General features: G+C 40.7%; 1 protein-coding gene across 3 annotated transcripts; it reads left to right on the top strand.

Moving 5' to 3' along the window:
- The first annotated feature begins 215 nt into the window (after positions 1-215).
- LOC146976275 (high affinity cationic amino acid transporter 1-like) lies at positions 216-13,857 on the top strand. Of its 3 annotated transcripts, none has more exons than XM_085795945.1 (12): positions 216-348; positions 7,032-7,446; positions 7,534-7,692; positions 7,791-7,965; positions 8,065-8,198; positions 8,289-8,511; positions 9,949-10,088; positions 10,815-10,917; positions 11,654-11,859; positions 11,988-12,139; positions 12,557-12,665; positions 12,768-13,857. In XM_085795945.1, exons 2-12 carry the CDS (start codon positions 7,077-7,079, stop codon positions 12,953-12,955), a joined length of 1,959 nt encoding a protein of 652 aa, XP_085652071.1. In that variant the 5' UTR covers positions 216-348; positions 7,032-7,076; the 3' UTR covers positions 12,956-13,857. The 3 variants fall into 3 exon arrangements, with proteins under 3 accessions (XP_085652071.1, XP_085652070.1, XP_085652072.1); XM_085795944.1 differs by lacking the exon at positions 216-348 and adding an exon at positions 4,963-5,178; XM_085795946.1 differs by lacking the exons at positions 216-348; positions 9,949-10,088 and adding exons at positions 4,963-5,178; positions 10,423-10,559 and having other exon boundaries at positions 12,768-13,364.
- Positions 13,858-15,905: the final 2,048 nt, after the last annotated feature.

Below are 15,905 nucleotides of genomic sequence, written 5' to 3'. Positions count from 1 at the left end.
ATGTTGCTGTGTCTGATCACCATCCAGGATGCCTCAAGGAGACACACAGGAGGAGGAGGAGATGGAAAGTGTGTGAGGGGGCATTTGCTTGTAAAGAGCGCCATCTAATGACTGCATAGGCTACAGTGGGCATGTAATGTGATACTACTTTTAAGTGTCGGGTGGAGTCTCACCCAAGAGGGAAAAGGGGGGAGGAGGGCATCTACAACTCGCGTGTACGCGTGTGTATTGCCCTACCCAACAAACCATCTGTCTGCAGCTTCTGGCCCATGAAAACGTTGTATGCGACTTTTGTTTAGAGTTGTGTTGCACTTTTTTTTGTGTTTGGACGGCGACTTCCTCGAGAAGGTAAGAGCGCTCAAAGTTTCAACTCTTTGTTAAGGTTAACATAAGGTTGTTTCTGAACAAATGTTTGCACGTGCAAGGCTTTATTAGTTTGTTGGAGGATTTTGTAAAAAGAGATAGAAAGGTAGCGCGTGGCTCAGAAGCCACGCTGCTCCTCCACGAGCTGCTTCATGAGGAAGTGCCGTGCACATGGTGAAGAGCCAGGAACCATCCGGCTGATGCAACATAACCCAGAGCATCTGAGAGCGGTGCCCCTGACTTTTCTCCTCATAACAGCAGAGGACACGTTGATGTGGCCGAGTGAAAAAAAAAGAAAGGGAGGAAGAAAGAAGGAAAGAAATAAAGAAAAAAGCAGAAGTTCCAGCTGTTCAAAGTGGGTGTTTAGCTGTGGGGAAATACCGAGTTTGAGCGCGAGCAGAAACATTGCCTTTTATAGCGCCACAGACCTCCAAGAGCGTCACTTCCACTCGTGGTGTGGGGCGAACTCACGTGAACCCCACACTGTACATAGACCGAATAGGCTTTCTTAGTGTTATTAAATTACGTAATTGTTTAATTACAACATGCGCAATATGTAATGTAATATCAAAATATCATTGATCAATTTTCAATGCAGACACATGCATTTTAATCCAATTGTGTGTTCGAAGCATAATGTAAACAAAAGTGTTTGGCCAAGTGAAGCATTAGGCCTAACCGTGGAGAGGTCAGACCAAACCAAATCAATTCTGAATCACTTAAGATCTTAGGTTACTGATGGATATAGTTGTACAATATCAGACTATTAATTGTAAAACATTAGGCCTATGTTATTTAGTAATTGTCTTAAAGCAGCTTTCTGACCTGTCCTGGAACAGAGACCTAGCTATATTAAGTATTTTCAGTGGTGGAAAAGAAGAACAGGACAAGCAGGATGGATTCAACTTCTTTGCCAAAGCTAACAAGTCTGAATATGTCAGATTGTTCTTTTTCACTGTGGGACTGTCCCTATGCCTGAGGCTTTATAAGATGACACACACACAATAAACAGGAATTACTCCAGTAAACTTTAGAAGACATGAACGTTGTAAGGACATAGCCTATGTGAACCTTTCCTCTTAAAGATCCAGATCACCAGTAGTTTTAATGTTAATCGTGCATTACAAAAATTAACAGATTTTGCATAAATAGGTAAAAACACATGCTAAGTAGTAAACTGTGTTATAATCATAAACTAACCAGAATAATCATACTTTAGTCAAATCTTGTCTTATCCACCAAGCTGATAAGTTGATTTTGATAGAACACGTCTGACAGGTTTCATCTCAGTCACCCAGTCAGTCCATCCACTGTTCTGATAGAGAAGGCATTGTACTTCTCATGTTTAATGTCTGCTTCACTATACATTTCCCTGATTGTATAGAATCCATACATGAAGCCAGAAGATCACTACGGTCACATATGAGGCTAATATTGGCTGCGCATGTGAAACCTTCCATGTATGTTGATCCTCTTTGTGCTGCCTTCCAGCCAAATAATCTGACTGGCATTCCTTTTACTGAGGATGTGCTCAGTTTTGTTATGGTTTAGAGTTAACGCTCTTTGTTTTCACAGTGTATCTGTTGATCAATGACGAAAAGAAAACACATGGTAATATCTATTGACAGCTTCACCCCAGGCCTTTTTTTAAAGTATATTTTTTGGCTTTTCATGCCTTTATTTGAGAGAGACAGGAAATGGGGAGGCAGAGAGAGGGGGAATGACTCGCAGGATAGGGCCGCTCGACGTGGGAATCGAACCAGGGGCCGCCTGCAGTGAGCCTCAACACAGGGGGCGGGTGCTCTACCAACTGAGCTAAACACTGCCCCACCGCAGGCCTTTTTTAACATTGTTTTCAGGCTTCTTGTCTATTGAGAATAGTTTGAAACAAGGCTGTTAAGTAGGCTACCTGTGGTGTCAGTGACCCTAAAGGATGTATTTATTAGAAATCTCTCATCAGTAATCAGTGTTTATTTGGGGTTCTGTGTTTTCAGGTGAGCTCATTTTGACAGTAATGTCTATAGAAAAGTTAAGAGATGAATTTAAAACCTACATGTTCCTGACATGTTAGTTAATGAGGCACGATTGTGTTCACAAAGCATATGCAAATAAATTTAAACCAGCATTGTAAATGAGCAGTCTCACCACCTGTCATCTGTGATTTTTCTCTCCCTAATATTTTGGACCAATATCATGGGCATTGTGCCAGCCAGTGGTCAGATCCTGCAAATCAGAATCAGAACCAACACTTAAGCTATTAACGCTCTTTTGTGTATAGCCTAACAACTTATGAAATTGCAGTGACACATGTTTTAGGGGTGGATACTGTCTTTGGTGTCATCCTGACATTTATAACTTAATCTATAATCCCAGAGCTATGAAGGAGCTATAGAACGTAAACACTGAACCAGAGAGAAGCCTGCAAGGTCAGGTCAGCTGTGCTCCAATGGGCGCCTGTTTTTGACACTGCACCTGGCTTGAAACCAGGGTGTCAACATGTCACAATCCACATCACACACTATTATTGGCTGCCTTGCGTGTGTGTGAGAGGCCCTGTAGATTACATACTAAAGAAGATTTATCATAGATGGGAATCATGAGGATTGAAATGGGTATTTTTGTGTTGATATTTAAGCTCTTTGAATGTCACTTTAACAAACAAATAGCATGACATGTCAACCACCCATCAGTTATGTAACACATAGTTATGCACAGTATGTGGTTTTACATGGTTACAGTAGCCTACCATTTAAATAATATGAGAATGCAGGCTACCTGTGTGATGTGAGGAGGACTGGGAATATTTTAGTTTCAGTCTTGTTCTGTTAGTGGTTGTAATGCTTGTTCCCCTTTTTTAACCACAAGGGCAATAACCTTTATGCATCCAGGACCAACTTTGAGGCGTCTCCCTGTGAAGGTATGATCATCAAAATAAAGCTCAGATAGTAGTAGAAGCTGTTGTTCCTTTTGTAATGGTTGTTATTGTTAGGGTTTTGTCCTTCATAGCTTTAACGTTACAAGTTAATGTTACAAGGTCATTGTGGCTCTAGACATGCCACTAATCCCTAGAAAGGAAAGTTTGTTTGACTCGTGTAAGCTGTCTGTTTTTATGATCGCTCTCACATGGCACTGTTTGCTCCATCCGTAGTTACACCACAAGGGCAGGTGGGCTTTTTGAAGGGCTGCTAAATACCCTTCGCATGCCAAGTGGCAGTGCGGTGGTTTCTAAATTGGCTCTCTGCCGTGGTCATCTTTTAAATTCATGTTGGGGGAAATTGTAATCAAAGACAATCAGCAGCACTTCTCAAATCCATGTAAGGGGAAAAAGTTGCAAACTCAAACCTGACAACGTGACTTCCCGGAGTGGTTATGCAGGTGTCTATGTATTGTGCGTAATGGATGCCACATTTGCAGCATCATTTGACGCAAATGGGAACTACGTCTATTTTTATAATGTAATATTATCACAGATGTATATTTACCTTTAGAGAATCAGTGATGGCCACACGTCTGTCTGATCACCTGCTTGTATATTGAGGTCAAACTAATTTTAAATCTGACCTCAGATTTACTTTTATATTATGTTTAACTTCGGAGGTCTTGTTGTGTTTACTTCCACATGCGTCACCGTAAATACTAAACAATGTCATGGCCAACTTTAATGACATTTGAAGGAGCAAAAGTATTTTGCTCCGGGGCCAAACAGTGAAGAGCATGTGAGCGACTGCTATTCCAAAATTCACTCCCACGCGTTTGTGTCATAAGCAGATGGTGAATCCAGTGATTGGCTGAGAAGAGGGCAGGGTTCTTCCCTGCCCACCTCCCCTTTTTTTTTTTTTAGCTCAGCCACTCATGTCACCGTCACATCATGTGCGCGCTACAGTATGCGTCTGTGGTGAGTCCTGAACCTCTGGCTGTTGTCGCCCAAGCTGTGAATCATATGACAAATGTTTCTTCCTTGCGCGGTGTATAAGGGCATAGTTTTTCATGCCCTGCCTCTGTTGAGATATTTGACAGATGTGAGAGATATGCTTGGGTTAGCAGATGGAGGGTTTGTTTTTTTCTTTTTTTAATGTGCACTTCACAAGGATTTGTTTTGGCTTCTGCACACTGGTCTAATCAAACGTTTGGCCTAATGAAATGTCTGGCTCCAGCTGCCCAGGTCATCATAACCTAGACAACAGACAACACATAGCTGTCCAACTACAGCTATGTCTCAGGCATTCCTTGAACTGAATTTTCTAGGAAAGGATATTATGTACAAACCTTAACTCCCTGATATGTAGCAGAAATACCACTGACTCCGTGCCTTCACATTCACAAAGCACATGATTCATGTGTCCTATTTGATTATAATTCCCAACAGAGGCCGAACATATAACCTACAATCAAACAACTGTATCTCTGCTGCAAAAGATGAAGACAGTGCAATCGGGTCACATTATTTTAAGGCCTCTTGTGTTCATGACTTGATGTTAATTGATAGCCGCTGCTAAAGTCAGTCAGTCTTGCGCTGGTGGAATATGACTGTCGTCACAGCTGCTGCAGAGAGCTGGAGTCCTTAGGCCATGTGATGTGTCACTGTTCTATTTGTGAGCTGGACACCTGAATGGTTTATACACTAAGAGGCATCTGCATCACGTGTCAGACCAGTGCATGTAAACGTCTGTCTTGTCTCTGTTCGCCTGACGCATTGATATTAGTTCATAGAGCCGCACCGTGGAGAAAGTGTTTGGTTGGATTTGTAAACTGACAGTAGAGCAAATTAGTTCATCAGTGAAGAAAGAAGATCCTGTTTTGGATTGTGTTGTGAAAGTGAGTATGTGTGTATGTAGATCTATATCTGTCTCTGCTGTGCTGTTTTAGAAAAGGCTTTGAAATTGAATCTTGGCCGAACACCACACATCATAAGTTTTCACAACCATGCAACATCATGGCGTAGTGTACATTTTTGTGTTTTCTCAAAACATAATAACAGCATTACATGTCTACAGTATTTCACTGTCCAGCATCTAGACATGATCCTGTTCCTGTGACTTTTTGGCAAGTTTCTGACTGTGATGAAGTAGCATTGCACACCTCAAGGAGGCTCCTTTGGCATCATTCTAACCAACAACAACACATTAACATGATGTAATTGTCACTTAATAAGAGACATTTATAATTGCTCTTGCAGAACGACTAAAACTTGTATGCAATTGTCAATACTAGTGATTATAAATGGAATTTCCCCAATTGAAATTAATCGCCTTGTTTCTACAACAACGTGTTGTTATAATGTACATCCTGTGTTACGCATGTGGTTCAGTCACTGCTACTGTAGTAGTATGTATGACACAACTTTTGTCGTAGAGAATTGTGGGACAGTTTTGCCTGTGTACGGACCAGTGGCTGTGCACCGTTTCCCCCTGACGTGACATGTGTTCTCATACTCACTTTAACCACACACATTTGCATGCTACAGTAAAACTGTCTATATGAAGAAGTCTGACTCATCCACATTTGTAAAATTCACTTCCTGTGTTCTGATGTTATACAGTAATGGCCAAATTAATACAACGGCTGACAGATCTGAAAATCCCTGACCTTTTTTTGCCTCCAAAACCTGATTTCTTTTCATAAAGTTCATAAAATATGCAGATGGTTGCTCAGAACACTATTAGAAGTGAGTGCTACTCTTTCTATCCACTTTTATAATATAATATTTAGCATGTCCACCTTTTGCAGCAATTACAGAAGCACATTTCTCTGGCATGCTGACAATATATCCTGAGAACTTCTGCACTAATGTTATCCCATGCCTTCTACTACTCAAGCCAAATGTTTTCCTTTTCAAGGGTAATAGATCTGTCCAGTTTATTTTCCATCTCGCTCTAAATATGCTTGATGAGGTTGATGTCCAGAGTTTGTAAATAATTTGGTTTCTTCTGTGAAGGAATGTGATTGTGTGCTTGTTTTTTGTAAGGACCTACCTAAATATTCTTCTGATGGCTCTGTTCTATGGTATAAAGAAGCATAATGATGATTAATGGCCAATTCAACAAAAACAATTGAAACCTCTTAAAGATGCCAAGTGTTCTAAATGCAGTAATTTTGGCCACCACTGTATAATCTCTGGCTCATGTTAATGTCACTCAAAATTTCAGCAGCACCTCATCATTAAATTATAACTTGTTGTTATCATTTGCATGGAAGAATGAGAAGTAAGATTGTTCAAGATGCAAAACATCATCCATCACAGTGCTGGACACACCTACCAACCACCATGTTCTCATCTTAGTGTTTTGGCTTGTGAAACCGACCAAATGCTTTTAGCTACCCATCATCTTTTACCCCTGAACTGACAGTTGGAGCAGGTAAAGGAATTTGGGAGTGTCTTGAGCAAATGTCAAGAACAGGTTGTGACTCAGGGAGTGGAGTAGGAGTAGTAGTAGTAGTAATGATGATAAATGATAATAAACAATTTGTGGTTCAGTGCCAAATTCAGTTTGTTTCAGGATGGATTATTGGTGTAAAAACCTATACCAGAGCTAATATACAGATGGTGATCCACTATGGTGACCTGTCAATGAAGCAGCTGAACAACAACAAAGCATTGCACATGACACCGTTGTTAACATATGCATTGTAAATCTCAACACTGTAATTCCAATTCTTCGTGTCAACAGGTAAATCATCTACTGTAGAGCTTCCTGTACAGAGCGCCAGCCAGGATGATTCTGGCAACATTAAAAGGCATCGGGAAGCAGCTGCTGCGGGTGAAGGTTGTGGACTGTAACACAGATGATTCCCGCTTGTGTCGATGCCTCAACACGTTTGACTTGGTGGCCCTGGGTGTTGGCAGCACGCTGGGAGCTGGCGTCTATGTGCTCGCTGGTGCCGTAGCCCGAAGCAGCTCTGGACCGGCCATCGTCCTCTCTTTCCTCATTGCCGCCCTGGCGTCCGTCCTGGCCGGGCTGTGCTACGCAGAGTTCGGAGCACGTGTCCCTAAAACTGGCTCGGCCTACCTCTATAGCTATGTGACAGTCGGAGAGCTGTGGGCCTTCATCACGGGCTGGAACCTCATCCTCTCGTATATCATTGGTGAGACTCTTAAAAATAAGGAAAGAAATGAGTTGGCTGCTACACCAGATGTTGCTCACATTAAATATAACACTCTCCTCCACACAGGAACTTCAAGTGTGGCCAGAGCATGGAGCGCGACCTTTGACGAGTTGATTGGAAAGCACATTGAGGTGTTCTGCAGACGATACATGACCATGAACGCCCCGGGTGTCCTGGCAGAGTATCCTGACATATTTGCTGTCTTCATCATACTCACTCTAACAGGTCAGGAGCAGCTTGGACATCTCTCTCTACCTTTTTATCTTATTTTTCCCCTGTTATAGACATTAAAATTTCACATTGTCCGTTTTCACTGCTTGCAGGCCTGCTTGTGTTTGGAGTGAAGGAGTCAGCCTTGGTAAATAAAGTATTCACCTGCATCAATGTACTGGTGCTGCTGTTTGTGATCATCTCTGGTTTGGTGAAAGGAAACCTAAAAAACTGGAGCTTGAACCCTGAGGAAATCCTCAACGTGACCACCACCAACTCTAGCCTCAAGTGAGTGAAACAGACGGCCTATTCCCTACAAAGGAATTCCTAATGGTATGCCAGAGCTGTGTTTCAGACTATCAAATGTTTTGTACTGTTGTCTTCCAGTGTGACTGAGGCGGTACCATCAGAGGAAAGTCTTGGTGTTGGCGGTTTCATGCCTTTCGGTTTCAGCGGAGTCCTTTCCGGTGCCGCCACCTGTTTTTACGCCTTTGTAGGGTTTGACTGCATCGCCACTACAGGTAAGAGGAAGTGTATGACTTTAAAAAAAAAGACAGTCAAAATACATAAGCCCCAATCCTCTGACATGTTCAGTTATTTTTCCCCCTCAGGAGAGGAAGTGAAAAATCCCCAAAGGGCCATTCCCGTTGGGATTGTGGCCTCGCTCCTTATCTGTTTCGTGGCTTACTTCGGCGTGTCCGCAGCCCTCACTGTCATGATGCCTTACTACCTGCTGGACAAAAACAGCCCTCTGCCTGTGGCCTTTAAGTATGTGGGCTGGGAGGGAGCCACTTATGCAGTGGCTGTCGGCTCTTTATGCGCCTTGTCGACCAGGTAAGAGGCTCTTCTGCTTCCTCTCGGCATGAGAAGTCATGGAGGAATTATTATGTAATTATTCTGCATGCATTTTTTGGGAGTGAATAATTCAAGTTGATTACACCGAGTATAGAATTTTAGTATAATGCATCCTCTTATGTTTAGTTAAGGCAGGAACACCAGATGACAAAATCGTGGAGCCGATCCACTGAGAGGGAATTTTTGTGTATTATTTCTTTTAAGTAGACGCACAGCACGGCTAATGTTATCTAACACTGTTGCTTAAAGGTTCCCTGTGGATTGAGCTGAGTGAGAAACAAGTCTCTGTTCACACTCAGCTTGAATTTACTCACTGAAAACTGTGTGAATTCTAACAAAAGGTGTTGAATACATTTACTTCGTCATGAGACATTTGTAGAATTTTTTTTTTTTGTGAAAGATTGAAGCATTGCCGTGCATCACAGTTCAACCACCTGTAGATCATTGAAGAAGTGTGAAGCCATTGGCAAGATCTTTGTAATGGTGTCTCCTCTATACATGTGCATGAGAAACCATCTCTGCCAACGCTGCATAATTCATTTGCACTCACATACCATGTGTATACCAGCCAGGCATACACATTCGGTAAATAGATGCATACACATACAGTTTACAAATAGTCTGCCTTTTCTTGTTCACTTGAATGCATTGAATACATACTCTGATACAGTATGTGTCTGCATATGTATGTAAGTGAAGTATTTCATTATCACCTTTATGGCATCTCATACATGTGTTCCCTCACAGGGTACCTTTATTTCAGCTTCACTTACTTTTTAGTTTCTATAGGACTAAACCAACATTTCTTAATGTGGATAGATTGTTGTGTAGAATATTTTGCTGAATATTATCATAGTCTAGAGCTAAGTTGTGATGCTTTTGGCCAGATATGTAGACACCCCTGGCCCTGTTTGATTTTTATTTGCTTCTCATCTGGGACTGTTTTTGGTTTTTGGTTCCAGTCACAGAAAATTTAAATGCTACAGCAAATGATCTTAGTGCAAACTAACAAAGTTAGTCTGCTTTCAACTTGGTGGCAACTGGTTTTTTTTGGACGTTCCTTTCTTGTCTCAGCAAAACATAAAACATTATTTTTCTTATAAATTCTATAAGTTTAGTGTGGAAGAACTTTCAGAGAACATTGACTCCAACCCTTTATCAGATCTTGGGGATGAATCACTTTGCTGACGAATCCAACAGAAGCCCAACATCAGTTACTTTTGCTTTTTGTAGCTGAAAAGAAGTGATTCCAATGAAAGCATGAAAGCATGAAAGCCTCTCCAGAAGAGTTGTGATACAGTAAATAAGATGTTCAGCAATGAGGATAATAAATGTATCCAGACACCCTCTCCTCTCTGTCCTAACTGTGTGCATTCACTTGCACGGCATGCTTTTTCTCTCTCTCTCCCCTACTAGTTTACTAGGCTCCATGTTCCCAATGCCCAGAGTGATCTGGGCCATGGCAGAAGATGGCCTTCTCTTCAAATGTTTGGCTAAAATCAGCCCACGAACCAAAGCCCCTCTAACAGCCACAATAACTTCGGGTGCTGTTGCAGGTGAGGTCACGATCTAAACCGACTAACTGGTTGTGGTTGCTTGTCAGAACCGTGAAAGACTCCTGGTGCACACGGCCTCAGTGCAAACTCTCAGCCAAAAACCGATACGGGCACGTAGCACAAAGGCAAGTCCCGCAAATTTAATATTATTGCGAAAATGTGAAAATCCGGCAGTGTAACATCCTGAGCACGGCCCGCTGCATTGTTTATCAGGATGCCGGGCTGAGAGCGGCTGCAGTCTAGGCCTTGTGTCAGAAACCAGAGTTCAGGAACATTTCTTCGAGTTATAATTCTCTGCTCCTTCCTCCTCCTCCTTCCTTCATCCTTGGCGTAGTCTCCTTGGCTCCATGTTTCCACTCCCACGCATTATCTTTTCTATGGCTTGCGATGGTCTGCTCTTCTCGTTTCTGGCACGTGTCAGCGAGAGGAAGACCCCCATCGTCTCCACCTTTGTGGCGGGGCTTATGTCTGGTAGGTAGCAAGGATGAGGCCAAAGGCAACAGTGCCCTCATGTGGAAGGAGGATGATGTGGGGTTGTAAATACAGTACATGGAGCTTTCTTTTAAGATGATTGTTTCTTTGTAAATAAAATAAAATCTAAAAGTACTTCTATTAAATTGTGTTGAAAGTATTAAATGCAATGCAATGTAAGATGCTGGAGTAATTTGAAGGAGTCTTTCTATCTTTCTACTGATGTGTCTTCTTCCTCTCCTGTGTGTCCTGCAGCTGTGATGGCGTTCCTGTTTGACTTGAAAGACCTAGTTGACCTCATGTCCATCGGCACCTTGCTGGCCTACACTCTGGTTGCTGCGTGTGTGCTGGTCCTCAGGTAGTCCTCTCCTCTCCGCCTATGTATAAATCCTAAACTTGACAGTCTAGTGGAGGATTTCCAGGCTGAACAGAACCAAATTAGTACATCCTATTTCCTACTCCTTCTTTTTCTTTCGCCTTCTTCTTGGTTGGTTTATTTATGAATGCCAAACTCCAAAACGTGCTCTCTGGCTGGCTGGATTTTCCGTTCAGGCTGCTGTACAAATATGGTGGTGCAAGATGGCAACACTCTCCAAAGCAAGACCCTTGCTATATGTAGCCTATATATATAAAATAATAATTAGAAGGCTATGAAAACCAAACAAATTTTATTTTATAGCGATTATACACTTATACAAATATATTCATGGGTAGTATATTCAAATTTTGCCAATAAACCTTGCCAATTATTACACACTGGACCTTTAATTGTTTTCATTAGATGACTCATTGAAGCTGTCTGTGATATCCAGTCCTCAAAGATAGGATATTTGAGTCATTGAGGATTAGAACAGACACTGAGAGTTTAACAGAGTTCAATTTAATTTTGATAATCAAGTGATAAGAATTTGGAAGCTCCTATGCAAACGACTGATCTCCAGCCCTATCAGAATTTATCAACTAAAAATATAGTTTTTGTGTATATGTATGTTACCGTAGAGATTTAGTGATGAATCACCCCAAACACAAAGTTACCAAATGAAACAGCAGTCTTAGGAAGTTTAGGTTTTGACTGTCTGTTCTGCCGTGTGAAGGTACCAGCCTGAACAGCCCAACCAGGCGTACGAGATGGCCAACACTCAGGATGAATCTGAGCTGGCTGAATCTTTCAACGAGGGGACCATCGACATGTTGCCACAGCCAGAGGATCGTTTCACCATCAAGAATCTCCTCTACCCTTCAAATACGGAGCCGTCTACGCTGTCCGGCTTTGCCGTCAACATTTGCACCAGCGTGCTTGGTGAGAGACGAGTCAAAGCCCAGAGAAAAGTGCATGAAAGTGTAATTCAAGAGTAATTCACCTGGTCACTGACGCTTACGATCATCTTATGTTCTCTCTGTACTGTGATTTTTTTTTCCCCCACTCAGGAGTTCTGGTGTGTGTCTTCAGTATTGTAGCTGTTCAAGGAGGGCTGGCACCGTGGTCGTTGGCTATCCTCAGTGTCATCATGCTGGTCAGTCTGATTATCACCGCCATCGTGTGCAGACAACCGCAGAGCAAGACCAAGCTCGCCTTCAAGGTAGAATGTGTTCTTTCACCTGGGAGCTGAACAGTTAAACTGCTGCACTTTAAAATACAGCACAAAACCATGAAAGGGGGATTTGCTTTAAATGACTACACATCTTTTGTAAGTGTCTGAATTGATTGCATCCTGTTCAGTTTGGGTTATTATTGAAATCAAATCTTAGGGAGCTTTTCTGAAATCACTACTTCTAACAGGCTCTAAAACATTTTCATGCAGTAATAAGACGGATGGAAGCCAATGGCTTCCTGGAAAATATGACATAACTTGGATTACATCAGGCGTTTGAAATATGTTTGGTTGTTCATTTTTAAACCCTTTAGCTACAGTTACATTCGGCTGAGGTATTTCCCATCAATTTTTAGTCACGTTTTTATATCGTCATTCATTATTATGCACATGCTCTCCTCACAGGTTCCACTGCTGCCCTTCATCCCCATCATTAGCATGTTTGTCAATGTGTACCTGATGATGCAGCTCGACAGAGGAACCTGGTTGCGCTTCACAATCTGGATGGTCATAGGTACTTTGGAGTTTTGGCCAACAATGTTAGATATAATCTATACTGTACTCGAGTTGTTAAAAATACTTAATCTTTGTGTAATTATTTCTACACTTTTTGTAGGTTTCATCATCTACTTCAGCTATGGCATCCGGAACAGTGCAGAGGCAGTGTTGACCAGCTCTGGAACCGACCCACCTAAATGCACGATAAAAGGAGAGCCCATGGGTACAGAGAAGGAGGCCTTCTTCCACAACGCACAAAATGCCACCAGAGATGATGATGATGACGATGATGATGACGATTCTTGAGGAAACGGGAGGTTCACCTATCTAACTCTTGCTCTAAACACTGACATGTGAAATTCTCAGAAGTAGCTGCAAAACCAGGAGATACATGGAGACTCGTAAGCACCCCTTCACTCAGAGCATTGAGCTGATTCCTAATAACAGCCAAACATATTGTCTAATTTGCTAGAAGACAAAAAACTCCATTCCCCTGAAAAAGCTTTTAGTGCGAAAAAGGTTTTTTTTTTTTAATTTTTCGATACAACAAATTTTTTTATTGTATTTTACAATATGAAATGAGAACAATCAAAGGCAACGTGCAAGTAGTTTAATTTAAAGGTATGTACAAGATGTACAGTACAAATATCTATTTAACTTTATTTTGGTCCCTTAATCCAAAGTATATCAAAATTGTATCAATCATTTCAATAACGTAACTTGAACCTTTTAAGAGTAAAATTGTCACTGTTCTTCCTCCTTGAAATTGTTGTATATTTCTACGGGTTGGCTGTTCATAGAAAAGACCTTGACTTAATTACAAAAGCTTTTATTGAAATTAGACTCATCTTTTCTTTTAGCAAATTAGCTGGCGTTTTGGCAGATGTCCTGGTAAATGTTTGTCACTCGTCTGGCTGCATCAGTAGGCACAGTGCCGGCTACTGTGTCCAAATCCTATGAAAGATTATTTTTTAAATCCATATTCTTTTATTTCACACTTAAAATAATTGCATGAGTCAAGAATCAGCAATAATTAATCCTCAAGCACAGCTCAGAATTTCACTGAGTCTTGAGTGGCTTTTTTGTGCAACACCTTACAGTTGTGGGTTGACCTCAAAGGTACAACTGTGTGTGAAGAATCAGTGCATTTTGTTACTGAGGAAATGTATGGAAAGAGTGGCGTATTTTGTACATAGCTATTTAGCTCAGAGAAAAGCACACACCAGTGTCACAAATAACCTGGTACACTACTTTGTGATCAGTATACTTTGTCTTTTTTTTGAAAGGGTTGGTGTTACTTGGGTTTGTTTTTGAGCTGATGGGGTAGGGACAGACATTCACAAGAGATACACCACATCCACCAGTGTTGTCTCCATCAGGGAATTGCACTTTTTTAACCAAAGAAAAGAAAAAAAGCTGCTAATGTGACTTGATTTATCAGATACTTCAAAGGATGTATTTCAAGTGCCTTTTTCCCAAATGAATGTTGAGCCTTACTGGGTATTTCCTCTAAACCAGCAGTTGTGATATATATATACTATTGTATTGTATTGTCTGTATATAGTAATGTACAATTTGGATTTTAGAAAGCCTTTATTTATAATATATAAGAGAAATTGAACAGTGTACCATTTTCACTTTTTAGTTTGCATACATCCATATGGGATAAAGCACAGACACTTGGTGACTCTGAATACCTTTGGTTTCCAAAGCGAAACTCACTCTCTTTCATTTTGAAAAGCCAGAAACTCCTACTGTGTATTCAGTAATGTATTGTGCCAACAGTAACAGTGTACCTCATGCATTAATATATCTGGAAATGCATCTCTGTCAGACAGATGTTATTTACTGAGTATGGAAATGAGAGCTGATTGTGAGTGTGCACAGATTCCCAGGGCAGCTACAATCTGAATGCAATACATGGAGGTATGTGTGTTCTCTAAAGACTGGAAATGTGACAGGGAGAAATATCTCCTCACTGAGTCCCTTTTGAAATGAATATGATGCATTATTTTTTGTCGTTTTTCATGTTGCATTGAGAGAAACTATTGATGTAACCTGAAGCCAAAGTCTCCTCGGTGTAATTGGATCATGTGTAAAAACAATGGATCTATTTATTGACAGAGCTGCTGTAGATTTTTTTGAGTGATGACTTTGAGCTACATGTTTAAAATCCTAGAGGCTTTGTGTAAATATACTTTTTTCCCCCATTTTAAGTTACTGAAGCAGCATTATCAACAAAGATGGACATGCACAAAATCAATTTTCCCTGCAGCATTAAAAGATTTGTTTGTTTTATATGATAAAATCACATGCATTATTACCTGAAATGCTAATTTTCACATTTTACTTTGTTTTTGTAAATACAGTTTTTAATTTTGCTTGAAAGTTACTGCTCTTTACAACTTCAAAACTTGTCATCTATAACATCTTTTGTAGCGAGCTTCATGTGAAGAACATTCATCGATACAAACTATACCAGCTGCATTGTAGCTGCTAGCCGTTAAAAGTTCATGTGATGTAATTGTTTGAAACAACCATTCATTCATCAGGTGACCATCCTCTCCCTTTGGAGTTGCACAGTTCCACTGACACTGATTGTATTTTTTGTTTAAGGTGTTACAGTTACATGAAAAGTCTTGTCAGACTTCATTCATACTTGTGAAAACACAATCGGTTTGACTTTTTGTCCCTGACACCATCTGTTGTATTTAAATATTTGCATGCTGAACTAAAGTATTTGTGTAAAGTGTAAATTTGAGCTGCTAAGTTATCAGTGGTGATGGTCAAGTGTTCAGTGTGTCCTGTCTTCATATTGGTTTGCAGTCTGTATAGTTCCTGCTGTAAATAAATGCTGAAAGTGAGAGACACAGACTTTGTCTTTGATTGCACACATCCCATCAGAATGTCGGGTGAACAGTTTGTATGATGTAGCCAATTCTTTCACTGTGTTCAGACAGAATTATGTTCATGTATTAACTATTTAATCCATCTATGATGATTGTGTGTTTCTATAAGTTTTCCTTTACAGTCCACCAGATTTGCTGGATCAGACATAAGTTCAGTAATCTTATTCATTTTGCAAGTGAAAACTGTTTCTGTTTTTTTTTTTATATCTTTCTAACTCAAACATTTCTTCTTTTCAGAATCAACAGGTAAAGAATTAGTGGCATTGCAGTCCATCCGTATTGGAAACTGAGGCATATAACAAGACACCAATCAAATAATTGACTAGATTCACTTTGGGCCTTAAAAC

Source organism: Trachurus japonicus, chromosome 13, assembly GCF_045865225.1.
Source record: "Trachurus japonicus isolate A0001 chromosome 13, Traja_1.0".
NCBI lineage: Eukaryota > Metazoa > Chordata > Actinopteri > Carangiformes > Carangidae > Trachurus > Trachurus japonicus.
Note: the sequence above shows the minus strand (reverse complement) of the source record. Positions and strands in the feature narration are given on the sequence as shown.

Excerpts from the sequence above, each read along its gene's own strand:
- LOC146976275 (XM_085795945.1), top strand. The coding sequence starts at position 7,077 with ATGATTCTGGCAACATTAAAAGGCATCGGGAAGCAGCTGCTGCGGGTG. Across the intron at positions 11,860-11,987 it reads CATTTGCACCAGCGTGCTTG|GAGTTCTGGTGTGTGTCTTC; the intron begins GTGAGAGACGAG and ends TCCCCCACTCAG. Across the intron at positions 12,666-12,767 it reads CACAATCTGGATGGTCATAG|GTTTCATCATCTACTTCAGC; the intron begins GTACTTTGGAGT and ends CACTTTTTGTAG.